Genomic DNA, 27,121 nt, shown 5'->3' with positions numbered 1-27,121 from the left:
GACACAGTTGGCTTTCTGGGCTGTGGGTGCCCATGGCTGGGTCATGTCCAGCCTCCTTGGAGGGGCTGGATGCTCTCTCTTGTGCACGCTCTCTCCATTTATCCTCCAGCCTGTGTTGATTCAAGAGCTGCCCCAACCCAGGTCCGTCACCTTGGCTTGTTGAACCTCTTCGGGTTTCTGTCATTACAGTGCTTTATCATCTGGTGTGCCAGTGAAAGTTTAACTTAACTCTCTTCTCTTCTAGGTTGTGGCTATGGCTTTCTCTCAGAAGAATCCCAAAAACCAGTCAGAAACTTTGAACTGGCTTTCAAATGCAATTAAAGAGTTCGGCTTTTCTGGGTAAGTCTTTGAAGTAAATTGCTAAGAGAAACTTGAGTGAAAGTGTTTCTAATCTGGAAGTAAGATTCTGTTCATCTGAACTCTAGCTCCTTAACTCTGACGCTAGCCATTTGCTTCCAGCTCTAAAGTATATAGCAAAGTATCTGGCATTACTAGCACAACAGGATGTGATTACACTTCTAGCTACTTGATTTATCACTCCATCTTCTCTGAAGAGCATTTGTCTTAAACTTAAGGTACTTATAGGTATGGGCTGGGCACAGAGCTGTTGGTATGGCATGTCTGTTATGGCGTCCAGGTGAACCACTGTATTTTATAGCTTAAAAGAAAAAACACAACAACTGAATCTGAACCTAGAGACGAGTACATACCAGCATGCGTGTTAATCTCCTTGGGAGACATTTTGAGGTTGATGGCAGGTGGATGAAGTTTTAGCCAACAAAATAGCTCTTACTATGTCTGGCATTGTGAGAATATGAAATTAATTCTCCATCAGAACCAAGGATAGCATGCCTTAATTTTTAATCACTAGTCTTTTAACTGAATATGGTCAAACATATGTAATAGTGTTTAGTCCTGAGAAGAGAAAAATCTCTAAGCAAGGAAAACTTCAAGTATCACTTTGTTTGACTACTTGGACAGTTACTATGCCTGTCTTAAGATATTTTGTGGCTTTTAAATGGATAGTGACATTGATTAAGTCTGGGAAATAAACACTTTAGTAAATTCCCCCAAAAATGTATATTTATACCATGGTAATGTGTATAGGTGTGTTACTAGAACAACAGTGTTTGAGGCTGCAAGATAATATAGAAGATTCAGGATTTTAAACCTTCCTTTATTTCACTTGTAAATATCCTTTTGAAAATTGTGCCTTTTTCTGGAACTAACAAACAAACAAAACAAAAAACAAACAAACAAAAAAGACCCACCACAACAGTAATAGGCACTCACCTTTATATTGTATAGTCATGTTTCTAGAATCATTCCTCAATATATCAATCCTAGCAGTCACATGGATTATGTAGTTTAGAAACTTTCCAGCTGTGATAGTAGTAGCCTTTGATATAAATTGTTCACTGATTGATTTTCACAGTAGGCTATTCTCCAACCTTGCCTTTCAGTATTTCTTTAAGCAACTACTATCTACACTGCACCTGTGATGATATTTTATGAGTATACATGTCTTCTGCACCTAAGTTAGTTGTGTAAATCTGTCTAGGGGTATCTTTTTATTTAACATCTTTTGATGATTTTGTTTGTTGGTGCTGTTTCCTGTGTTGTGTTTTATTTATGGGAGACATCTTTTTTCCACAGATTGAATGTCAAAGCTTTCATCAGTAATGTGAAGACAGCTCTTGCTGCAACTAACCCAGTGAGTAAATTTAGAATCTTAATCCTGAATTATTATCAGTCCTTAATTTGAAGACTGAGTGCTTTCTCCTCTTTCTGGCAGGCTGTGAGGACTTCTGCCATTACACTGCTGGGAGTAATGTATCTTTATGTGGGACCTTCTCTGCGAATGTTTTTTGAAGATGAGAAGCCAGCCCTTCTCTCCCAGATAGATGCAGAGTTTGAAAAGGTATGAAGTGGAGCTCTCTTGCTACAAGTGTCATTAAAGCTACTTTAAAACTTCAGTGGCTGGAGTTTGTAGTAGTAATTGTAGTCTAACACTTGGGCTTGTAATTGAACCAGATTCTTTAAGATGGTGCACACAGGTTGCATATTCATTATGTGTACCTATCCCAACAGTAATTTTTTTTCATTATGAACTTTAGAAGTTCCTGGGTGTGTTTGAATAGTGTAATGGTTTAGAAGTCTGTTGTCCTGAGCCAGTGTATTCATATCATACAAGTGGTTTCATTTTTAATGTCAGATGAAAAATTGTAAAATTGTTGTTTCTGATTTTTTGTGTTGCTTGCAGATGCAAGGACAGACAGCACCAGCTCCAACTCGTGGCATTTCCAGACACAACGTGGGAGGTGGAGATGATGGTGAAGAAGAGGAACAGGAGGAGGTTGGGAATGATGCTGTGGATCTCTTGCCAAGAACAGATATTGGGTAGGTTTGGATTCTGGCACCTGAAGATACACTTCCATTGCAATGCAAAACTTTGCATTTATAAATGCTTTCTAAGCATCTATAAATCTATGGTGTTAAAGCACTCAAATAATAATAGAGACGTTACTAAGTAAACAGACACCTCACCTGTTCTTCTCTTGCAGTGATAAGATCACAGCGGAACTAGTGGCTAAGATCGGGGACAAAAATTGGAAGATCAGAAAGGAAGGTCTAGATGAAGTGACAAGCATAATAAATGAAGCAAAGTTCATACAACCAAACATAGGAGAACTTCCAGCTGCTCTGAAGGGTCGTCTCAATGACTCCAATAAAATCTTGGTATGTTTTTTGAAATCCCATTTTAGTTGGTTCCAACTTAAAACTTAAGATAGTTATGATTTCTGAACTTTGCTTATTACTGTGGGGTCTTTCTCAATGTTATTAAATCAACAGTTGGAAAACGGTGAACTGTGTGTTTCCAAATCATATATTTGCCTATTTTAATAAATATTTGGCTTTTTTTTCTATTTAAAATTGCTTGGAAAGAAAGGAAAATGTACCTTTACTCTGAATGTAATATAAGGACATCTTAAAAGAGTTTGACTAATTGCTTCATCTGTAACAAAAGTGAATTGTCCCTTGTGTGAAAATATTATTACTTGAAATATAATTTGCTCAGAATATGGAAGTATTTTTAGTTTTTCAGTGTGATGAATTTGAAGGCTGGAATAGGTGTCATTGAGCAGGCATTCTGAAGTAAAAGCTTAATATATAGCAGTGTCTCTTTTCCCTGGGTAACTGGGAGTTTTTGCACAAATGCTTACAGCACTGTTTTATTTAAAACCTTTTTTTTTTTTTCCTTATGTGCAGGTGCAACAAACACTGAGCATTCTGCAGCAACTAGCAACAGCAATGGGCCCCAATATCAAACAGTATGTGAAAAATTTGGGGATTCCTGTCATTACAGTCCTAGGAGATAGTAAGGTAGGACAGATGTCAAGATCTCTTTGCTTTTTGTGGATCTAAGCTATGCCTGAAAGGTGGATGGTAGTTAAAACTCTGGAAGCTTACCAAGTTTTTTTTAAAGTTTTTTACCTGAATGACAACTTAATATTCAAATATAAATGTGTGCCTGAATGTATATTCAGATATATTCCCCTCCTTGTGACTAGACCCAGTGAAACATCCTGGCTTTTAAATGAATGTGGTGACTATGTGCATATTTCTGCTGCTGAAAGTATGCTATTTTAGACACTGAACAGGTTTGCTTGGTAAAGTTTCTTGTGGATTTTTTAGTGTATCGCTGTGGATTCCAGCATACACTGTTGTTGTCTTTGTCACTGTGTAGGAGACCTTTGAACTGTAGGTAGACATAGGACATGCACAACTGACACTGGAGCTTGTATAACTAACGTGAGCATTGAGTTGCCAAAATCAAGCTCAGGACCATGGGAAAGAGCTATTTGAAGCAGTGGGTAAAGAGGCTTGAGAAGGTGCCAGTATCTTGTGCCAGAAGTCTTGGGCAGTTATCAAAGATGGCATACTTCAGCTTTCTCTGCTTGGAATGTGGGTAGGAAAAAGAGCAGAAGCTGGAACTACCTGTCCCAAACAATGGAAGGACTTGGACAGCTTCTAGGGCTAGATAAAAATCTCCTGGTTCAAATTGTTTTCCCTTTAAGAGTCTTCAAGAACTGAGATTTTATGTGACTATTAAATTCTTCTTTTACCTTGCCCATTATCCTGAGATAACAGCGAGCTCCTTTTGTAGAGTCATAGAACTTTTTAGGTTGGAAGGGAACCCTACAGACCGTCTAGTTCCCAAGCCACGGCCATAGGCAAGGGCACTTTCCACTACAGCAGGTTGCTCGGAGCCCCAGACTGGTAGGGGAGTTTGTGGTTTAAGCATAAGACCAATTGTGATTAATTTAAACTGTTACTAAAATGCATGATAGTGAATAACTTGTAAACACTATAATGCTGACGGAAGATTGTGTGCTTGTTTGAACACTCTTAGAGTGATAATTTTTTTAAAGTACTCCAAGATTTCACTGGTTTTTATCAAATTTGTCAAGTTTTTGAAGATGAGGATGGTCCATTTTGGGTCCTACTTCAATATGTTTGTGATGGACCCGCTGAATAGCTGAGGAAAATAATCAGCATGAAGCATGAATGAAGACAAATTACGTCTGGGTGATGCGAACCAAGGCCTTGTCAGAGAGGCTGATGAGCACGTGTTTATCTGCAGCACATGACTTGTTTCTTTTCCTCAGTGAGATAGAAGATGGGAGAAGTTGGTAAAGCAAGGATGCTGACTTCTTGTTCACATATATGCCTGGATGTTACTTCTGCATTTACTATGGTTCACACTTACCTAAATGAGTCTGCTTTGTTATTAACTTTCCTCAGGAATTCAGCCTACAGGAGAGGGTTTTATGTACAGGGTCATGTCTAGACTGATAACGTTTTAAAGAGCCATGATTGTTAAATATTCCATCTGGCTTCTCAGAAGGTCATATAGTTGCTTCAAAAAAAAGGTGTTGTTCTAAATTTTGCTTGGAAAAAACACTAAAGATGGAAATGGGTAGGAGTTAGGGGGCTCCCTCATTCCTGATTTGAGTTTTACTCACGTGTATCCTAAATGAGAGTGCCCTAATAGCAGGCTCCGTAATCCACTTGCCTTGATTTATGAATGTGCAGTCTATTTTAAGCACTATATAAGTCACTACCATTATTTTTTAGGTTCTTTAAAAACTTGACTCCCAGAATTGTTGTCAATGAATGGTAACACGTAAAAGTAATTTTAGAGATACCCTCTCACCTTCTTTATTAAACTTACTTTTAAAAGATTAAAGTAGATAAGTATAATGTCTGATTTGGAGATTGCTGCAGCTGATACCACTGAAACTAAATTCTTCTGAATCTTAGACTTCTCAAGCTGCAAATAGAAAAAATTTTCAAAACCTGTGATATGGAAGCTTTTTGCTTTCATAGGAAGGATGACAATTGCTTCTTCTGTCATAATCTTCTGACCTCTCTTTAGGTTTATTCGTTTTAAATCTTGTTCTTGCTGCAGACTAACGTTCGTGCTGCTGCACTAGCAACTGTAAATGCCTGGGCCGAACAAACTGGCATGAAGGAGTGGTTGGAAGGGGAAGATCTGTCTGAAGAGCTCAAAAAAGAAAATCCTTTCCTAAGACAAGAGGTAGGCTTCTGCCAAGTGAACTTCTTATGTGTGTCAAATCTGAGTAACCTTACGTGCTCTGGACTCTTTATCTGTGCAGACTGAAATGGCACAATGCTACCATTATATGGGAAAACAAGTAGCTGTGTATTTGTACTGACATAAAATTGTTAAACCTCAAAAGGCTAGTAAGAAGCTTTCTTCCTGCATGATAGCTGCTGTTTAGACTTCAGTGCCTCTAAAAAGAAACTCCTGTCTGTTTTGATTAGCATTTTGAGAGCTAGTGTGTGTTCCCTCAAATTCACCACAGAAGAGAACTGGAGACATTAAAAGGAGTGACTGGAATTGTGTTCCTTTCAAAATGAAGAAACAGCCTGCAAAGAGACCAGGCTTAAAATTTTAAGATAGTTGTGTGTTAACATGCTGTACTTAACTTTTCATTTTTGTAGCTGCTGATATGAAAATGACGTTGTTCAAGAATATTTGTCTGGAAAAGGTTTGAGTGGAATTTTCCTACTTATATTTTAGAATGTAATGGTGTGTGAAGGACTACTATTCAAGACTCTCATGGCTGACACAGCGCTGTGAACACTTCTTTAAAAGCTTTTCTTTTAAAACTTTCTTTCAGCTGCTTGGTTGGTTGGCTGAGAAATTGCCTGCCCTCCGTTCCGTTCCTTCTGACCTACTCTTGTGTGTGCCTCACCTGTACTCCTGCCTTGAAGATCGAAATGGGGATGTGCGCAAAAAGGCACAGGATGCCCTGCCCTTCTTCATGATGCATCTTGGCTTTGAGAAGATGGCAAAAGCCACTGGCAAGCTGAAGGTACTTCTGTTACGAAGATTAGATCATGTGATCTTGAATGAGTGAATAATAAGTCCTATTCACAGTCTCATGACATGCTGTTTTGAGTCATGTAAGCTTGTCTGCATTGAGTATTTTCAGGGGGACTGAAAATAGTATCAGAAGCTGTGAGCTAGAGCTTGCTCTGCTTCTGAAATGATTACTGCCATTACAGCCTTATTGCTTCAAGAGCTTGATACTTACTCACTCTGCTTTTCTTCTGAAAAAAGAAATCTACTTGCAGATTGCTTCCATACCAGTTCCTGTCCCACTCTGTGCATTTGTACTCATACTTTACCATGATTTCTAGCAGTTTGCTTTGGCTTATGGACCCTTGAGTGGAGAGTAGGCACTCCATTGACACCCAAAGACCCCTCACTCTGAACACATTGCTGGTTTACATATTTCCCATAGATCTTGCAGAAGAAACTTTAACAAAAGATGTTTTAACTCAGAACAAAAGTGTCTGAGAACAGTGATGTTTTAAGATGAGCATCCTCTGAGATGGTTAACAGAGCTTGGATTGTTTCAAACTATTTCTGTTTTTGTTGTCTGTAGCATGTATTAGAAAGATTAATGATAGACATTACTAAATTTATCACTTCTTTTTTGCGCTTTTTGTTCTCTAGCCAACTTCCAAAGACCAGGTACTGGCCATGCTTGAGAAAGCCAAAGCCAACATGCCAGCCAAACCAGCTCCTCCTGCTAAAGCATCTTCCAGAGTGGTAGGAGGAGCAGCTCCAGCCAAATTCCAACCTGCATCAGGTAACCTCTCTGACATTTTGGGAAATGACTGAGAAAATGGTGGATTTTGAAGCTTTTTGACATGGCAGATGAATAAAGAGACTTAGCTGGAGAAGAGGTATTCAGCATAGTTAGAGTTCTGGTCTTTCTTGCATTTCAATCAGCTTCCAGTGTAGGAGGGTGTTTCCTTTCCACACAACCATCTGTCAGCTGCTATTCGAAAACTTGAAAATATCTATTTGGTATTGAAGCTAAAACCAAGCTGGGCTTAAGTAGGAGGCTTTTTCTAATACTAGTCTGATTTTAATCTAATTTTTTTAATGTTTTCCCTTTTTTTTTTTTTCCTGGACTATTTCCTCAGTGTAGTTCACTGTGGGACTGCCAGAATGCTTGTGTGCTGGGATTAGGGGACAATTGATTTGAAGTAGTTCTGCCTGCTAGGGCTAGCTGGCCTGTTCAAGCCAGGTGCAGCTACAGCTGTAGACATTAGCCAGCTCAGTATATATGTCTGCATTTTTTTAATTGTTTTGAAAAATGACATATTGGCTGGCATACCATGATCGTAATTAGGAAAACTTTGTACAACATAGAAATTAAGGGTCTTCTTCAATGGGTCTAAAATCCTTAGACAAGTGTGGTTAATTGTATTGTGTCCACAGTTTTTCTTATGTCCAAAGAACAGAAAACTGATCACCTAAAATGGGCTTCTGGATAACTATAAATGGTCTGTTGTTTCTCCAGCATTTGCTGATGATTTGGGGTCTAATGCCATGGAATCCAAGCCTGATCTCAAAAAAGCCAAAGCAGGAGGACTTGCCTCTAAAACTAAGGTATGTTGTTTGCATTTTTTGTAAAATCAGTTTTATGAAGTTGGTAGCTGTGGTTTGTTAATGTGTTATAGGTAGAAGAGTGTAGTCCTTGGTAGGGACAACTTTTATTAAAAATCTTCATGCTTATCTGAGCTCTGAAATGACAGGCGTTCCCATATTACTTACCTGATCACTGCTTTTGTCATTACCTATTTAATTCCTAAAGTCCATATTGTCCAGAAATCAGTCTTATGAGCAACTCAGTTTGTTCTAAATTTTCTTGGCCTCTTTGATTTTGTGCTATTGAGAATTCATTCTTACCATTCCAGGTCCCATGTTATACTTGAATGTTAATTTTGAATCCATGTATCAAAAGAAATTATTAACTGCTTACAGTATGAAGGGTAAAAAGTTCTCAATCAGAAGTGCAAAAAGAGAAAGGAGTATGCTTAAAAACGTACTAATCTCAATTGATTACAGTCAATTTTTGGTTAGGTTTTTCTGTTCTTTTGTGTTACAGTACTTTTTTTGCTGTTAAAAATAAAGTTTATTATTTATGTAACTAAAAATAATCCCAGTTGTTGTACCGTCCTGTTGTCTCCATTGTCTGAGGTAGTGCTGTAACAAGAACATGCGATGTAGGTCCATATTCGTGGCAAGAATGAGCAAAACAAACCTTGAGGGGTGTTGCAGGTTTGCTGAAGTCGACGCAGTGTTCTGTCAGAACGCTGCTGGTAGAGTTAAGACCTTTGTTGTCAGACAGCTTGTTCACTCTTAAGAGGTTCTATGCCAAACCCTTTCAGACATTCACAGCAAAGACTTTTCTGTGGCTTATTTACAGCAGTCAGATGTTAATAGCAATATGTCCAAGGGTAGTGCCCGCCTGGCCAAAGCTAATACGAGCCTCAGCAAGGGCGGTCCGAGTGTGACTAAGAGCCAGTCTGTCAAACAGGTACCTGTTGGGCTTTAGGGATGTGTGTGGGTGACTAGCACACTGGCTGAGAGTGAGTGATGTGTCATGACTCACAGGGTACTACTGTGCACACTGTCATGGGTATTGCTTCCACAGCAGCTGAGCACATCCTTTTAAACTTCTAATCAACGTTTTTCTTTCAGCTTCTCTCTGGCTCTTGTACACATAGGCAGCATGAGGGTGGCAAGTATCTAACGCTTGCAGTTGCTGGGAATGAGGCACAAATATGGCTCGTGTTGCCTGCTAATACCTTGCTTCTTTCAGGGTGTACAGGGAAAGAAGGTGCTAAGCAAGCCTAATCTGAAGGAAGACGATGATAAATCAGGCCCTATTTTTATCATTGTCCCAAATGGGAAGGAACAGAGGATGAAAGAAGAGAAAGCTCTGAAGGTGAGAAAAGTCAGGATGTGTTCACAGGTTTTGAACTGGAGGCTTCTAATGCATTATTTAGGTTTTAATTTAGGATTAAACATACTGTGGCATGTGTTAGCCATTGTCCATCTCTTGGAGTCTGATTCTTGAGCTGAATTTCATACATCAGTAGTGGCCTTACTGTGGTTCTTTTTTGATTTTCAAATTCTGTGCAATATACACTGTCATAAAAGCCAAAGACCTTTTACATTTTTCAGTTTGTGAAGTATCATTACGCTTAGTCAGTAGTTTTTAGGTACAATGTCAGAGTTCTAGGGCACATTGGAAATGTGTTAATACACTTGCAACCCCACTTAGGGGAAATTGTTTTTCTGAAAAAAGGGAAATTCTGTTACTGAAAATATGCATGTTTTTTGTAACTTGCTAGTGGGTAGGCCTGTCTGAAGCATCAAAACAACTTTCAGTGATAATAGCATAAGGATAACTAGTCCATATGAAGAAAATTTGTCATGTAAAAAAAGGTGAGCAAACACCACTGATTTTTTCATTACTTAGTGGCAAAAAGGAGGCTTTGAAAACAGATTCCAAAGCAGAATTGAAAGATGTTCAATCAGCAGCATCTGTCAGGAAGATAAGGTATGGGTTGCTGTGAGATCTAAATGCTGCCTTTTACAGGTGTTAAAGTGGAATTTCACTACTCCCCGTGATGAATATATTGAACAGCTGAAAACTCAGATGTCCACTTGTGTGGCCAAATGGCTACAGGATGAGATGTTTCATGCAGACTTCCAGCACCACAATAAAGCACTGACTGTTATGATTGAGGTGAGTTTGGATCTGTGGTAGAAGATGAGACTGACAGAGTTACTCTCTGCTGTGAAAGATACAATTAAATCAATTGAATCAATTTGAATTAAAATCAAATAGAAATTCTCTGAGGAGCCAGGGGTCATTGTTCTGTGTAGCTGAAACCTAAATATACACAGAAGTAATTTTCAGAGGTATGACGAAGTTGAAGGGAAAATTTCCTCACCAGAGACTTCTCTTACAATTTTAGAAAGCCATATATGTTAGAAATTAGATTCTTGGAACCATACATACTACCAGTAAATGTAGATTATTTTACCAGACATGGCTTAGCTTATTTTCTTGTTGAACAGTTTATGGGTGTTTCATTTACATAACCTTTTTTTTTGTTTGTTTTCTTCCTTCAAGCACTTGGAGAGTGAAAAAGATGGAGTCATCAGCTGCCTGGATTTGATCCTAAAATGGCTTACCCTGCGGTTCTTTGACACCAACACAAGTGTTTTGATGAAGGCACTTGAATACCTTAAATTGCTTTTCAATTTGCTGAGTCAAGAAGAGTATCACCTCACTGAAAATGAAGCATCCTCTTTCATCCCATATCTTATCCTAAAGGTACAATTTGTTTTACAGAAACTAACGTTGTTTTTCAAGAGGAATATGACAGAATACCATCAAAGACTGCAATATGTTCATTCTGAATATATTGTGAATGGAGTTAAATCCAGTTGGTGGCCCGTGTGAGATTCAGTAGGCTGTGTTTTTTTAACCTAGAGAAAAGGAGGCTTGGGGGAGATATTAGCTCTCTTTATAACTACCTGAAAGGAAACTGTAGTGAGGGGGGTGTTGGTATTGTCTTGTCAAGTAACAAGTGAATCGAATGAGAACAAAAGGCCACAAGCTGTTCTAGGGGAGGCTTACATTGGATATTTAGAAAAATTTCTTCACTGAAACAGGCTGCCCAGGGAAGAGGTTGAGTCTCCATCACTGAAAGTATTTAGAAGACATGTAGATGTGACCTTTGGGGAAATGATTTAGTGGTAGACTTGGCCCTTTCGGTTTAACGGTTTGACTTGATGATTTTAAGGTTGTCTTTTTTTCACCTTTATAACTCTGTATTGCGTATTTCCCTTTAAAAGCCTTTGGCAAAAAAAGGATTTTGCCTTGAGAACTATTCTGGCTTTCCTAAGACTATTTAGAATAGTCAAAAGTATTATGAGACTGTATAAAATATTCTGTATTTCTTCCCTTCTTTTTCATTTTTTTTACATTAATTTTCCATTAGGTCGGAGAACCGAAAGATGTCATCCGTAAGGATGTACGTGCCATTCTGAACAGAATGTGTCTCATCTATCCAGCCAGCAAGATGTTCCCTTTTATCATGGAGGGGACAAAATCAAAAAACTCCAAACAACGCGCAGGTGGGAAATGGCCTGTTGAACTGCATATGTGCAAAGTACTTGAAATTGCTTTGGTTTGCATCTTGAAAAACCCAGCATAAGACTGTTGGGTGGGAAGTTTGCGTGTACGTGACATTTTAGGCAGATCTTTTAAGTGTCTAAAGGATCGGAATTTCAAGTAGTATTACATTGCTTTTTTTTTTAATTTTGTGGTGTCTTTGTACCTTCCAAAGACAAGTAATCTCTTAAGTTGCTATGAGTACTGAGTCCCTTGAGTAGGCTTGTTTTCTTAGTGAAACTGTGCTGGGGAGAATGGTGACAGTACTATTTTCCTGCTCACCAAGGGAATCAGTTAATCTGATCAAGAAATGTCTCTACACTGTACATCTGTCTCGCCACAAGTAATGTCTATAATAAAATTGTGGTGTTTGTAGTTGAAACAACTCCCTGGTCACTTTGAAAATATCTTATCCTGGTATAAGCAGAAAGTTAAATTCTATACATAATATAGTATTGCAAGCTCACAGCTGTTTACCTGATGTGATGTGAACTGTAACATTGCTCATGCATGGTTATGGGAAATACTTGAAGTGTAGAGGGGTGACTGACAGCTTTTAGATACTCTTTGTGAGGTAGTCTGCTGTAGTTATCCCATAAATCACCTGGAGTGTATGTTATCATCAGCTTTGTGATTGACATTTCTCTACAGTGAATGTTCAAGTTGCACAAGCAACACAGGAATTGGGAGGGTTCTCTTTCCAGCAGCTTTAGAGTTGCATGTGCATGTGTTATTTTCTTCTTTTAGAGTGCTTGGAAGAGCTTGGCTGTCTGGTTGAATCATATGGCATGAATGTATGCCAGCCAACTCCAGGAAAAGCCTTAAAAGAAATGGCAACTCACATTGGTGACCGGGACAACACCGTGCGCAACGCTGCGCTCAACACCATCGTGACCGTCTACAACGTCCACGGTGACCAAGTGTTCAAGCTGATCGGAAATGTCAGTATAACTGCAGATAGCTTTATGGGTGATTTGGGGTTAGGGTGCTGTGCTTGGATTGGTTTCTGGGATTGTTTGTTTGGAATTTTTTTGTTTGGGGTTTGGAGGATTGGTTTTTCTTCAAGTCCCTACACTTTTGTAGGGGATTAACACTGTTTTGCTTGTGATTGGTCATGGTACATCTTGCTGTTGGCAACAAGAGCATTTTGTAGTTTTGAAAATAACTTACTACATCATAGATCGCCTGATGGCTATTTGGGTAATCCCAGATTGTAGAATATATTAAATCATAAAATTGAAGACTTGAAGGGGATTTTAGAATTTAAGACACTTGAAGACTTCCAAGGACTGGGTATCTTGTTTCATTACCTCAGCCATTCTCACAGTCAAGAGTTTCTAATCCAATCTAAATTTAGCTTCTTTCATTTTAAAGTAATTACCACTTTTCTATCACTGTGTGCTCCTGTTAGAAGTCCCTCTCCAGCTTCCTTGTAGGCCCCTTTTAGGTACTGGAAGACTGCAATGAGGTCTTCCCAGAGCCTTCTCTCAGCATGCTCCCAACCCCAACTCAGCCTGTCTCTGATAAGAGAGGTGTATATAACCTGGATGTGCATGAAAGAAAAAGAAAACTGGGGGGGAAAAAAAAAAAAAAGAGAAAACCACTGACCTTTATGGGAATTAAATTGTTCATAAAGAGTAACTTGGGTTTTAGTCAACTGTACAACACATCTGATTCAGAATATTTGGAAAGCTTATTTGGCCAAAAAAGGCTAGTTGTTGGGGCTTCATTCAGTCCTCAGCATTTTTTTAATGCCCAGCTTATCCAAATGCTTTGCAGTTGAAGTCTGGTTAAGTTTGGTTTACTTGCTTTATCTTATTGCATTTAATTTTTAAAGTGTCAGTACTATGTTGCTTTGTATTGCTGCTGTTTTCCTCTCTGAAAATCATACTTAGCCATTATCATCGAAAATGCAGTAAAAGTTAAAGGTGGCAAAACTCAGTTTCCAGTGTCCAGCAATGGAAAGCTAGTTCACTGTGTTTATAATTTGCATATCAGATTAAGTACACTGAATTCTAATCCGAATCAAGAACAGTTAGATAATTTTTTACAATTCTGTTCTATGGATTTGGTCTTGGCAATGTTTCTAGCAGCACTAAAACTTAATGGAATGTGGTATTTTAATGCCTTTGCAGCATTGTTGTGTTATATACCATAAGGCATACAAGCTATTGGGATGGGTATTTTATGGAATATGACAAGCAGGGGAATCAAGGGTGCCCTTTTTTTTTTTTTTTTTTTTTTTTTTTTTTCTTTTTTTAACGTCCAGCTTCTTGAAAAGTTGAAATTTAATGTGAGTCTTATTTTCTATGATAACTGTTCCTGTGATAATTAATGTTGCATTTTCATTAACAGTTTAGATTTCCATCCTATTTAACTAATTTTCAAGTGCAGTCTGCTTCTGCCTTAGTTCTACTAGTCTGTTTGCTTTTGAATTTTCAAGGTAAAGGAAAAAATATAGCACCTGAACAATTCAGCCCTTTCTAACCAGGACTTTCTGAGCTTCAATATGGTCCATCTATGGGTTCTCAGGAAGGTTTTTAAATCATAGGGATGCTGAAGAGTACTTCTCATGAAATTGTAATGCCTAGTTTTGGTCAAATGGAGTTTATTGGTAGTCTTCGGTATAGTAGATAAGCAGATAAATATGAATCTTTTCACTGCCAGAGTTGCCCGATCTCGTGTTCGGATTCAATTATGAGTACACTGAACAGGACAACTGTCAGAAGGACTCTGGCTTCTGTGGCAGGGTCCTGAATGTTAAAGTGCTGCCTGGTCTGCTAAGAGGGAATATATGGAAAAGTGGGTGGGTGGTTTTTTTTGGTTTTTGTTTTGTTGTTTTTTTGTGTTGGTTTTTTTTTTTTTTTTTGTTTTGGTTTGGTTCTTTTTTTAGGGTTTTTGCATCAACATGTGCCACAATTCCAAACCCCGGATAGTACTGTAGTTTGAATTCAAGAGGAACTGTTTTTTGAAAGTTATGTGGGCTAGAATAGGTGTATTCTGTACTACAGCTTGTCAACATGGGTTAACTAGCTCTTGAAGTATCACCTGACAGTCCAGAGTGTCCTGCTGAGTTTACCTCTAGACATAAGCATTGACAGGTCCCACCTTCATATTGGAGAACCTCAGTCTGCGCTGAGTGTGGCGTGAATCCTGTAGGTGACTGAGATATCTAAAACCCATCCAGCTCAGGCTGAGTGAGAGCATTGTGTGTTACAGCTTTCAGAGAAAGACATGAGCATGCTGGAGGAAAGAATAAAGCGGTCTGCCAAGAGACCTTCTTCTGCTCCAGTGAGACAGGCGGAGGAGAAACCTCAGCGTACTCAGAACATCAGCGCCAACGCCAGCATGATGCGCAAGGGACAAGCTGAGGACATGTCCTCCAAACTCAAGTATGTAATGTTACATTATGGTCTCTAGCCTGCATAGTGTATGTGCTCATATGTCTGACAACGTCATTTTAGTTCTTGTATCATCATCTTTGCATGTTGTGAAAAATGGCCAAATAATATAAATCTAAAATGTCTGAAATTTTTTTGTCTTGTCTGTCTTGAAATCTTTCTAAATGGTCTTGTGCCTTTTTTCACTGCTTCTCCATGGACAGAATTATGTATCGCACTTATAGGATGTAAGTACTGCCCACTAACTCCTTGGTAGCAAGGCTCTTGCATTTTTCAATTTCTATCCTAGCCATCCCTTCCTGAAGGTGATGGGTTTGCCATGGCTAGTTCTAAGTTATTTACAGGTCTCAGTTAAAGAAAAGAAATCAAACAGGAGTACAGGTTTCTGCCAAAGTGACTGTGTATGGATCTGCAGACAGACTTGGCACTTCCACATTAAGCAACTGTTCAAAATATTGGGAGAACTTTCAATGTGTTGCATTAAACTTGGTATTTATTGGACCCTGTTCTAACTATGTTAGACATAAAGCACAGAACTGGATAAGCACGTGTGAATTGTAGAGCCTGGGGCAACAGTACCCAAAACAAAAGGCTCAGAAACTATTCCTTGCCACCTGCTCATTATTTTGGAAAAAAAAAGTCTGTGCTGAGAACTATGTATTAAAATATTTCCTTGAAAAATACGATATGCACCATAGGTCATGTGAGGATGCTGAGAGTCTTAGATTCAGAGGAGCTTGTGAGGTTGCTCTGTACATGTGCATCCTGTCCATTGTTTAAAAAACCAAAGGCGAAAGAAAGCCACTGGGACTTTCGAGTTATATTCCTTTAATAGTACTGTCAACTGTGCTGGTTATCTCTTAAATCTTATCTTCCATGCATACCTAGCACAGGTATAGGGCATCTTGTGGTTTACAAGAGACACTAGGAGGGCAATTAAGTAGCAGCTGCTCTTCTGGCCTACAGACCAGGGAAAAGGCAGAGGAACTTAAGGGGCTTGAATATATTCCAAACTGCAAAACCAGTGCTAGTATGAGGGCTATAGGGCTACCAGTGGATGCTAGTGCTAATATTCTTGCCTCTTGTGTATGCATAATAAACACCATATATGTATAATAAACTAAAATTCTCTCCTGGTTTCTGTAGCCAAAATCGCAACATGGGCAGCCACTCTGAGTCAACACATACAGTTCCACGGGAATTTCAGCTGGATCTTGATGAAATTGAAAATGACAATGGAACTGTCAGATGTGAGATGCCAGCACTTGTACAGCACAAACTAGATGACATCTTTGAGCCAGTCTTGATTCCTGAGCCCAAGTGAGTTAAAACTAAACTCCTAAGTGAAATCAACAGGGCTGCCTAAAAAGTATTTTGAGGTGAATTGATAGTGCTAGTTTCTACATTCAGACTTGTTTTCATAAGAGGGTAACTTGAAGAGATGGCAAAACAAAGGTCTGTTGTACCCTTCTGAAATCTGGAGTGTGGTTATTTTTAATGAAAGACATGAGTTCTACTTAGGCGTTTTTATAGTTAGGGGATCTTGAGTTTGTAAATGCATCATCAGCGTCTTTACAAATAGTGCAATAGACATGGTAAAAAGAATGATTCCTTCCTTGAGAATCCTCAGTGAAGAATGAAGTCCTTTTCCCTTGTTGCTAAATCATCACTGAAATACAGCAGTTAAGTGTATATGAAAGTAGCTCTCCAAAAGGTAATGAATCCTGTTTTCAACCCTTTAGAATCCGTTCTGTGTCCCCACACTTCGATGACATGCACAGTAACACAGCTTCTACTATCAACTTTGTAATTTCCCAAGTAGCCAGTGGTGATATAAATACGAGCATCCAGGCTCTCACACAGGTAAGTGAATTAAGATAGCACAGTAACACAGCTTCTACTATCAACTTTGTAATTTCCCAAGTAGCCAGTGGTGATATAAATACGAGCATCCAGGCTCTCACACAGGTAAGTGAATTAAGATAGCAGCTCATGACACTATACCAGACTTTGCCTGCGAGGATGATGAGTTGCACTGTGGTGGAGCATCATGTCAGGTGACGTGGGCTCTGCTCAGAATCTCTCCCTGATGACAAAACCAAGTGCACAGGGGCCATCTGACTCGCTTTAGCAATAGAAATTTCACTTGAAAGATGCAGAATAAACTTAATGCTTTTTTCATCAGTGCTTCTGTGTTGTATTTTTGGTTTTGTCAAATGTGCTATGAGTTTGCAAAAGCCAATAAGTCAGTGAGACTTAACTTTAAAATTTAAACTGTTTTAGACATCCTTAGCAAAAGTATTGTCTTAACCCCATCATTTTTGCATGGGTTCAGGGTGGCTTTAACTACTTAGAAGTTTTTTTTGTCCAGAAGATTTCATAAACCTGTAAGTTCCAGAATCTTTAATGTTGATGTTTTCATTTGTGTACAGGATAGGATTGCAGTTCTCTAAAATACCAGTAATTGGTTGTGTTTGGATTAGCAATACAAACTAGCTACTGATTTTGGGTGAAGGCTTAGAATACAACTGCCTTGGCAAATGGATTGGTCAGGGCAAAACCCTTCCTATAGAAAAGTATTAAATTATTGTTATTTTGCACTGTTTGCATTATCTTGACTTTACTAGACCATTTTGTTTTTAAATCTTAGATTGATGAGGTCCTGAAGCAGGAGGACAAAGCAGAAGCTATGTCTGGCCACATCGACCAGTTCCTAATAGCCACATTTATGCAGCTCCGGTTAATCTACAATACACACATGGCAGATGAGAAGCTGGACAAAGATGAGATTGTCAGACTTTACAGCTGTATTATTGGGAGCATGATCACGGTAAGGCTTTGCTGTAGAAGATAAGGTGAAGAGCTGATAACTTCTGTGCAGAAGTTGTGGGAGAATGGAACGTCTGTTCTGTGCCTAGGCTAGCTTACTATTGAGTCTGTCTTAGGAAGGTTTGTTGCCAGCTGCTCATCAATGCACCTTTTGAGAGCAGGTGGGGAATGGGAAGTTGGGGAAGGGAAGAAGGTCTCTGTTTCTGCAAAGTGCAGCCGCTAAGACTTCTATTAAGCTCTGGTTTTAATATTCTTTACCTTCTGAGTGCTGAGTTGGTGGCCTAAGTGTTTTCAGAAGTCACTCAAGTATAAATAACTTCCTTCATACTTGTGTTTCGACTGTTTTGTGGGAAACAGAGAGATGTCAAGATTTGACAGTGTAGTCCAGAGAAGTCCCTATGCTAAAGGATCATGTGCAGGGAAAACTAACACTTTCTTCAATCTGTAGCTGTTTCAGATAGAGAGTCTGGCTCGAGAGGCATCCACTGGTGTGCTTAAAGACCTAATGCATGGTCTTATTACATTAATGCTGGATTCTCGGGTTGAAGATCTGGAGGAGGGTGAGCAGGTCATCCGATCAGTCAACCTCTTGGTAGTGAAAGTTCTGGAGAAGTCTGACCAGACCAACATCTTGAGGTATGTAATGAAAAATGCACAACTACTGCTTTTCTTTACCCGTTCCCTTGTGTTCCTTGAACGGCTGAGTTTGTTAATCATTTTGTAAGCAAGGACCAATGTCTGTAGAATCATTCAGTTAGCTAATAGAGAATTATCACTGATTGTGATCAGAACATAACTGCACAGCTGGAGGCAGGCTGAACAAACCAACTTAGTATGATTTTTTGTGCTCTGAAGTTCAGCAGACTCTCTTAAATACTTGTAACATACTAGAAATAAAGAGGGAAAGAGCTGTTGCACAACTGCTGGACTAACCCCAGTCTATGGTATGATATTCTGTGGTGAGTTGGCATCTTTTTTTCTTGTGTATAGCACTTGTTCTGTGTAACCTTTATAAATTTATTCCTTCTAGTGCTCTGCTTGTTTTGCTCCAAGATAGTCTTCTAGCAACAGCCAGTTCTCCTAAGTTTTCAGAACTTGTCATGAAGGTGAGTCTGTGGTAGAGATTTTGAACTTACGTGGTTTATCTGAATCATCTTACCTGAAAGAACAGATGGAGTTAAAAAAATTAGCGTCCATAACTTGAAATATTTCTTGTAACTTCTGTAATTCTGATCTTATTAGATGTCACATATAGGGACTTTAGGAGGGAGCTTTACACCTGTTAATAGTTTACAGAAATTTGTGTTCCCTAATACAAACTCCATACAGAGGTGAACAGTCACCTGCTGGGCTTGTTTGCTTGGAGACCGCACTGTACTATGGATTCAGACCGTGCCAGGCTGGAGCTGACTTGTCTCCTGTATTAACAGGCAGAGCAAGCAGGCAAATCTCTGCACTGAAAGCATGAGCATGATCTTTTCTTACCACAAAACCCTTTTTTGACTGGCATGAGTTAAAGACAGCTCAGGCGTTCTTAATGAGGTTAAACCTAAAGAACTTGTGCTGCGTGTAGGTGTACGTAGCATATATCTATTATCTGCTGAAATGCCTTCACACAAAGCATTTAGTCTCCTGTTGTAGGCAGAGAAGTCAGCGCCTCACTTATGCCTCAGCTCTAAAGAAAGATCTGGATACTGTACAGCCAGTTACAAAGAGAAAGTACGTACCAGTGCAAATATAGCTTGAGCCGCAGACACAATGTGCGCCTGTATGATGCTAGCAGAGTGAAGTGGCTCAGTGACAGTGTTGTGTAACTTCTCCTTATATAATAAAGTGCTTTGTTCTTGAGTTGTCTTGCTTTAAGTCAGCCTCTCGTTTCAGTGTCTGTGGAGGATGGTGCGCCTTCTTCCGGAAACCATTAATAGCATCAATCTGGATCGGATTCTGCTGGATATCCACATTTTCATGAAGGTCTTTCCCAAAGAGAAGCTGAAGCAATGTAAGAGTGAGTTCCCTATCAGGACATTGAAGACTCTGCTTCACACCCTGTGCAAGTTGAAAGGGCCCAAGGTCAGAGCAGTTGCTAGTCACGTATTTTTAAATTGGATGTTCGTGCAGTCTCTAGAGTATTTCCTTTTTTTTCTTTTTTTTTTTTTTAATTCCTCTTTTTTCTTATTTTAGATCTTAGATCATTTAACAATGATAGACAACAAAAATGAGTCTGAGCTAGAAGCTCACCTTTGTAGGGTAATGAAACACGCCATGGACCAGACTGGAAAAGCTGATAAGGATACAGAAAAAGGAGCTTCTCGCATTGTAAGTAACGAAAATGTGTTGGCAGGGGAAGGGAGTGTAAAGCAATTTATTTAATAAATAAACTTAATTTTGTGTTTGTGGAATATCAAGTAGTTAATTCCCTTTTTAACATGCAAATAATGTCGGAAATACTTTTCTAAAGCGAAATTCTCATTTACAGCTGTTTTGGGCATTTGTTGCATGTGCTTACCTGAATATTCTGTGCATATCCCAGGATGAAGTACTCTCCAGGAATTTCAAATGTGCTGCATAAGTTTTATGCTGCATGGTACTGCATCTGACCTACTAAAAGTTAGCCATATCCAAAACCAGGTGTTAAACACTTAGCTTCTCAGAATGAGTCGTACAGCTTCAGGATGTCCTTGCCCACATTCTGTGTATAAATTAGCTTTGTAGAACCCTGGTCACTTCAAGGTTTTCTTCACCTTGGAAGCTCTGTATCCAGCTAGCAGGCCTGAGGGTGTCGTGGGTTTGTCTAATTTCTGTTTGGTTTTTTTCACTTTGTTTTAAAAGTCTCCTTTTGTTTATTTATTTAGGAGGAAAAGGCTTCGAAAGCCAAAGTCAATGATATTTTGGCAGAAATATTTAAGAAGATTGGCTCAAAGGAGAACACCAAGGAGGTGAGTGCCCCCTTTCCTGCAAGAAAGAGAACGTGATACCCTAGAATGGCAGTCGTAGTAATACATAGCAACTCTTCCCTCCCAGGGTCTGGCAGAACTGTATGAATACAAAAAGAAATATTCTGATGCAGACATTGAGCCTTTCCTGAAAAATTCCTCTCAGTTCTTCCAAAGCTATGTGGAAAGAGGCCTCCGACTGATAGAAACAGAACGGGAAGGGAAAGGACGCATTGCTACTTCTACAGGTGCGTTACAGCAAAACTGGTTTATGAGAAGCAGAGGTAGAACAGTTACTTGTCTCCTGGTAGAAATTAATATTTGCATAAGTTCATGGATTTCTGAAGCAAGCTATGTCTTTTCTTGCTGCTTGTTGCTTCATGAGGCACCATTTGTAGGGAGTATGCATTCTTTGTTTACAAAAACAGAAGTTATAACCACACTAAATGTAGAAAACATCTGAAAGGCTTGGCAAACGTGGTTCTAATCCATATCCTGTAGTGTGGGTTGAACATTAGCCTGTGTTTCATATGTCTTGTATCAAGAATTGGTTCTGCAAGGTATAAAGCTGGTTTAAAACAGCAGCAGCAGCTGTCAGAATCTCCTTTTACCTTTTTACTAAAAACATATAGGAGGCTTTTTAATAGTAGCATTTTCTGTGGGATTGGAAAGCTTATTTTAAATAACATGAACAGTTTATGCAGAATTTGTGATGATCTCTTTCCAACAAATTAGCTTTTTAATTGGGTGAATTACTGTAAAACTGTTCATTGCTGAGTCTTTGCATTGCAGATAAATACAAAGGAGTATTTAATGAAATATTAGGGAAGGAATGTGACAAATTATTGGCTGCCAGTGAAAGCTGATACACAGTTTAGCAAAAGTACCTCTAGCTTTTATTTCTTACTCATTTCATAGTGTCCTGCGAAACATTAGCCTTTTTTCTACTACTGTTCTTTCTCCTATCCCTGCATTACAGATCCCTTTAGGAAGATGGATGATAAGAGGTTCTTTCAGAACTTCCTAAATGTGTCCAGCTATGCAGGACAGAAAATTCTACCTTTCATCATGAAAGTTTCTACAACTGAGAAATATTAGTTCAACCGTTTTCTAACCCAAATTTATGTGCCACAGTTGTCTTTATTTTTTTTTTCTTCCCTAACTTTGTCTGATATAATAAAACATGCTTTTCCATATTGCAACGGTGCTTTATGTTGAGTAAGGTATAAATGCTTAACCTTCATTCTCCTTTTATCTATTTTAAACACCCTTGTAGTAAATTAGTGAGAACAAATCCCTGTCCATGCTAAGTCTTGGAATTTGCAGTGCTTTTAATAACGGAAAAGGTTTTTTCATCAGGTAAATTCCCTTTCTAGTCTCTTGGTAGGGAAGCTTTAGAAATCTTGTTATGTGCATCCCATAGATCTCTTTGAGACTGAGTTGGAATAAAAAGCTTCAAGCTGCACAAATGAGAGATAAAGAGGGGTTAGAATCAGTGGTAAGCCCAAAAGTACGACTCAACTAGAAAAAGGCAGACAACTTCAAGTATTTCCCACCTTGTCAATTGTTCAGTTCTCCTGTTGGACATTATGGTCACTGCTGATGCACATCAGCATCTTCCTCTCCCCACACTGTTCTCTCCAGCTATTGGCTTCAGTGCTTCTAGAGCTGCTCTGCAGCCACTCCTTAAATTTCTCCGTTTCTTTTCTTGGTTTTCAATTGCCACTTTTGCAAGGAAATGAAAGGCCAGATATGTCTATACTAGCAAATGCAAATAACTACCAAATAATAGGTTGGTTATTTCTTCATCTGTTGATCTTATTTCAAGGAACTGACCAAAGGTTTACACTTTTCTGATGTTTTAAGTTTTTTTAACTTTCCTCCTTCCTTCCCCTCATCCTCCAGGAATTTCTCCTCAGATGGAAGGAACATGTGTTCCAGCGTCTACCCACACTGTATCTTCATCTATAGGAAACACAAATGGGGAGGAAGTGGGGCCTTCAGTTTACTTGGAAAGATTAAAAATCCTCAGGCAGCGTTGTGGCCTTGACAACGCAAAGGTATTGTACTTGACAACACTTGGAAATCCCCTGGGGAGGCACTTGAGCTGCACTGTCTTTTTTTTTTTCTTTCTTTTTTTTTTTTTTTTTTTTAAGAATTCAAATGCCAGAAGGCAGATTCCAATCAGAATTTATGATCTTTCCTTTATAATGCATGCCCTAGCTACTCACTGCATGTGGCTATGCCTAGTATAACTGGCTTTAAACTCATTACTTGGCCAAGTAGGCTTACATTTCAATCCACTCTGTCTGCATCTATTGGTGTTACATGCTGTTTCTACGGGCCTGTAACTTATTATCTTTTCTTGCTGGGAAGTTGAGTCTCAAAAAGGTTAAAACAACAACTGTTCTCTAAAACTTAACACCTCAGAGATGAATGATGAGGAAATTCTAGATCTTTCTGTTCTGAAACAATGATGAGAGCTGAATTAAAACTTTGAAATTTTATATATTCTGGGTGTATCGATACTGAGGTACAGGAATGCTGAATGAGCTTAGTATTGGAAACCTGTGAACCAAAATTTCTTACAGTTCAATGACCTGTGTGTTAGGAATCTAGTGCCAGTTCCTGAAATTTGAGTTTGGCCACATGAGAAGTGATGTTCACTCTAGGAATAGTCATCCAGTGTTGGGAATGCCTTAGACTCTAACAATCCAGATGCATCATTGTATTAACCTTTGACACAAATTTGAGTATCAGCTTAAAGCTCTGAGGAGGGGAAACGTTTCCTAGATGAGAGTAACGAGGTAAGTAACACAGATGGAAATATTAATTGGTAAAAGAACAGTGAATTGACAGGTTCAGTCTTGCCAGTCAGTTTCCTCTTCTGATTCTTGCAGAAAAGTCATTGTCTGCTGATGTTGCATATAGGCAGGGATTTTTCTCTTGTGTTAGAATTTAGGCTCTTCAAGACTCTGGCAAGTCTATCTCAGTAAAACTCTGATCTGCAGGTGACTTCTTGATCTTGAAAGACTAGTTTCTTTTTCTCCCTGTTGACGTAAAATTAAACATTAACTGCTCGGGTGATAAAAATTGAGTATTGTAAATAGCTTTGCATGGTTCTGACTTTGACAGCAACTGACTTTATTGCTCCGGATCCACTTGTGTTGTAATGCTCCTTCCCTTTCCTTTGTTTTTATTGCTTCCTGCCATTTGGTTATGATTTCTACTTTTTATATGGCCTTTACCACTATGTATCTTAACACTTCACTTTCTTCCCTCATAGCAGGAAGACAGACCCCCTCTGACGTCTCTGCTCTCTAAACCAACGCTCCCTACAGTTGCATCCTCTACAGATATGCTTCACAGTAAGCTCTCCCAGCTGCGTGAGTCCCGGGAGCAGTACCAACATCTGGACCTGGACTCCAATCAGACTCATTCCTCTGGCATTGGAACTACCCTGGCTTCACCCTCTTCTGCAGCGGCCAATATTGATGACTTGAAAAAAAGATTGGAGAGAATAAAAAGCAGTCGCAAATAGAGATGCAAAGAGACGGTATCGCTGTTGCTTGGGGCTGTCTTCAGCTTTAGTTTACTAAACTAGAAGTCTTCATAGTTAAATGGCCTCGTTTAGGCCTAATGTATACAAACTGGTTTATGTATAATACAGTGGATTTTGGGGGGGTCGAGTCATTGTGGCACAAGTATTTGTACATAATCCGCTTCTCGATGAGCATCTCTTTGACAATAGAAGGCTGTCTGTGTATTAGTTTTAGTGTACAGACCTGTAAACAACCATCCTCTTGCTCAGACTAGTTTCTCATGACTTGGGGTTTTTATTTGTAAAGTTGTCTTTAAAATCTTTTCCTAGTTCTTAACTCTTAGACCTTTAGTGATTTCACTTTTAATTTTGTGAATTCTTCTCCATGTAATCCTTGAACTGTTGATTCTGTATGGACACATGGCATGAAGTAACTAATTTAAGTGTCTTTTGTAAATAAAGTTTGCATTAACTATACCAGCCTCTATAGGAACAGCAGCGACTGCTGGTTAGAGGTCACTCTCTATCCCTGAATGTTAGTGACTGGGCATCTAGAAACTGAACTAAGCTGGCATGAACCTAGGGGCTTGGATACACTGTAAGGAAGATGAGTGGAAATATACTGTCTGAGGGTGCAGTCCTGAGACTTTGCACTCTTACTTCTATGAGCAGTAGTACATTTTTCATATAGCTGCTTTTTTTGTTTTGGAATAAGTTTCTGTAACATGAAAATACTTAGTTTGCTGAAATGCTTATTTTGAATTATCTAGTCCTTGTGATGCCTTTACCCAGATTGTGAGGTCACATCTGAGGGAGCTTTCTTTGAGGGAGCCTGCAGCTGTTGATATGGAATAGAGTAGCAGTGGTGTACGGTCAGTGGACTCACTTATCCTGAGCTCATCTGCTTAAGCAGTGTTCCTCATGCAGGTAAACCTCATTCACTACTTCTTTTTGCTCTTAAACATCAGAGTTACTTAAATATTAGGTTTGTAACTAAGACACCTAATAGAATTAGTCTGCAAAAGTTGTAGCCACTTTTTTTTTTTTTTGTGAGTGATTAGCCTCTTTCAGGTGCTCCAAATAATGAAGATTAAAACACTGCGTATCCTTTCTAGCCCTTTCATTTCTAGGGGGGGTGATGTATTTTCACCTTACTACTGCACTTCCACATGAAAACTGGTTGTGAAGCGTAAATTGCACATCTGTTCTATAGCTAGAACAGAGTTATTGAAGAGTTGGACAGGCAGGTTTAAAATAACACACGTCTATGCTAGATTTTAATCTGTTCCATATAACTGCTGCTTTTGTTGTTTGCTATGTGGACCAGCAGTCTCTGCATAAGAGCAATTACAGAAACCATCTTGCCTGATTACAGTAAAAACGTGGCTTTAAATTAGTACTTGTACAACAGATCTATGCCAGAGCTTCTGCAAATGTCTGAAATCTTCCTTTCACAGGACCCCTAGGCTGGGGTTGCATTTGACATAATGCTGCTTGGTGCTTATGGTGAGTTTGCACACTGTGATAGCAGGTGATCGCGAGCGTTCTCCATCCTGTGGTAACTGATACGATGCCATCCATTGCTCCACTGCCTCGATTTAGTAGTCACAGTCTCCTCTCTCCTGAAATGGGCATGCACTTATGGAACAGAGCTCTGTTACACGTGGAGGTTTGGCCCTTATTGGTAAGTGCTGTGGTTTTGTGCACTTAAACTGGGGCAGTTTGTGAATAGTTTGTGTTGGCTGACACTAGAGTTACAGCCACTACCTCTCAATGACTAGCTGCTCTCTGAAACTTAGTGACATTTAAATTCATCCATATGTTCCCTTACCATCTTCAGCAGACATTCTGAAGAACTATTTGTTAATTAGCTCAGGATGTTAAAACAGAAATGCCTGCAAACTTGCATAAACTATTTTAAATTTGAAGCTGAATCACAAGTGAAATACAGGAATAATTGAGTAGCAGAACATATAGTTGTTTTTATGAATGAGTTTTTGCCCTGTGTCTTTGTAGTGTTTGGTTGGACTCAATATCCTGGGAGTTCTGAACTAAAACTTGTGCACATAAATTAATAAAGCCTAATCTTTAGCCCAGACAATATTTAAATAACATTAAACTGAATTTTAAAAATGATTCTTCTGTATTATTTGTAACAAGTAAATATGAACAGTGACTTTCTCCCGAAACGGTATGGTCCTGGTTCCCCTCTTTTTGTCACAGGTTATTTGATAGTAGGGAAGGGGTGAGGCTTAAATTTTAAACATTAGAAGGGCTAAACAGTTTCAGTGTTCAACGTCTGTGGTTATCAGTGACTTTAAACAGTCATGAAACTTGAGCTGTTGAGGTTTTGTTCTTCAGATTTCTTTGAGAGATTGTTTTTTATGCTTAATTTTGGCAATCAAATTGGGCTGTTTCAACTTGGTTCCCAGTTGAGCCATCTAAAAGGAGGTGGCCAGACACTGATTGATCAATAACTTTTTTTTAGAACAAGTTTCACTGTCGCCTGTTTCTGTGACTTTATGGCACTATGAGTGAGAGGTTTTACAATGTGGTGCCATAGGGAGCAGGAGAATTTTCTAATCTCATTATTGTCTTAGTAGAAAATTGGGCTGAACAAATTGGGTGGTCAAGAATTTGTGTTTACTGCTGAACTTCTGGGTCCTCGGTCATCCACAAATTCCTGCTAAAGAGGAGTTTATGAGAGACTGAAGCTTGCTTTTGGAGAGATCCCTAAACAGCCTTTATAACACAAGCAAACAAGAATAGTGCAGGCTTTGACAATGACTGCATGAATTGCTTCCTTGAGAATCTTGCTATGCAGGTGGAAAATAC

At 39.0% G+C, this 27,121-nt stretch overlaps 1 protein-coding gene and 1 non-coding gene across 7 annotated transcripts in view; both read left to right on the top strand.

The window, feature by feature from the left end:
- CKAP5 (cytoskeleton associated protein 5) overlaps positions 1-26,420 on the top strand; it is a 53,145-nt gene extending 26,725 nt beyond the window's left edge. For 2 of the 6 annotated variants that reach the window (XM_040066007.1, XM_040066008.2), the window contains 27 exons: positions 245-339; positions 1,657-1,714; positions 1,796-1,921; positions 2,264-2,400; positions 2,565-2,739; positions 3,271-3,384; positions 5,474-5,602; positions 6,210-6,404; positions 7,052-7,187; positions 7,908-7,996; positions 9,213-9,338; positions 9,996-10,145; positions 10,536-10,739; positions 11,410-11,545; positions 12,330-12,523; positions 14,802-14,974; positions 16,130-16,303; positions 16,726-16,846; positions 17,634-17,813; positions 18,261-18,448; positions 18,843-18,918; positions 19,694-19,882; positions 19,994-20,128; positions 20,665-20,748; positions 20,834-20,993; positions 22,651-22,805; positions 24,032-26,420. In XM_040066007.1, coding sequence (XP_039921941.1) covers positions 245-339; positions 1,657-1,714; positions 1,796-1,921; positions 2,264-2,400; positions 2,565-2,739; positions 3,271-3,384; positions 5,474-5,602; positions 6,210-6,404; positions 7,052-7,187; positions 7,908-7,996; positions 9,213-9,338; positions 9,996-10,145; positions 10,536-10,739; positions 11,410-11,545; positions 12,330-12,523; positions 14,802-14,974; positions 16,130-16,303; positions 16,726-16,846; positions 17,634-17,813; positions 18,261-18,448; positions 18,843-18,918; positions 19,694-19,882; positions 19,994-20,128; positions 20,665-20,748; positions 20,834-20,993; positions 22,651-22,805; positions 24,032-24,286 — 3,954 coding nt within the window. In that variant the 3' untranslated portion in view covers positions 24,287-26,420. Of the gene's footprint in view, positions 1-244; positions 340-1,656; positions 1,715-1,795; positions 1,922-2,263; positions 2,401-2,564; positions 2,740-3,270; positions 3,385-5,473; positions 5,603-6,209; positions 6,405-7,051; positions 7,188-7,907; positions 7,997-8,816; positions 8,928-9,212; positions 9,339-9,995; positions 10,146-10,535; positions 10,740-11,409; positions 11,546-12,329; positions 12,524-14,801; positions 14,975-15,186; positions 15,211-16,129; positions 16,304-16,725; positions 16,847-17,633; positions 17,814-18,260; positions 18,449-18,842; positions 18,919-19,693; positions 19,883-19,993; positions 20,129-20,664; positions 20,749-20,833; positions 20,994-22,650; positions 22,806-24,031 lie in introns of all 6 variants that reach the window. The other 4 variants (XM_040066004.1, XM_040066006.2, XM_040066005.2 and 1 more) reach the window with 4 other exon arrangements.
- Positions 16,999-17,110, top strand: LOC120754821 (small nucleolar RNA SNORD67). The gene has a single exon (XR_005701584.1). It is a non-coding gene; the product is annotated as a small nucleolar RNA SNORD67 (small nucleolar RNA).
- Positions 26,421-27,121: the final 701 nt, after the last annotated feature.

Source organism: Hirundo rustica, chromosome 6 (assembly GCF_015227805.2).
Source record: "Hirundo rustica isolate bHirRus1 chromosome 6, bHirRus1.pri.v3, whole genome shotgun sequence".
In the NCBI taxonomy this organism is placed as follows: Eukaryota; Metazoa; Chordata; class Aves; order Passeriformes; family Hirundinidae; genus Hirundo; species Hirundo rustica.
This window is presented reverse-complemented; position numbering and strand designations above follow the sequence as displayed.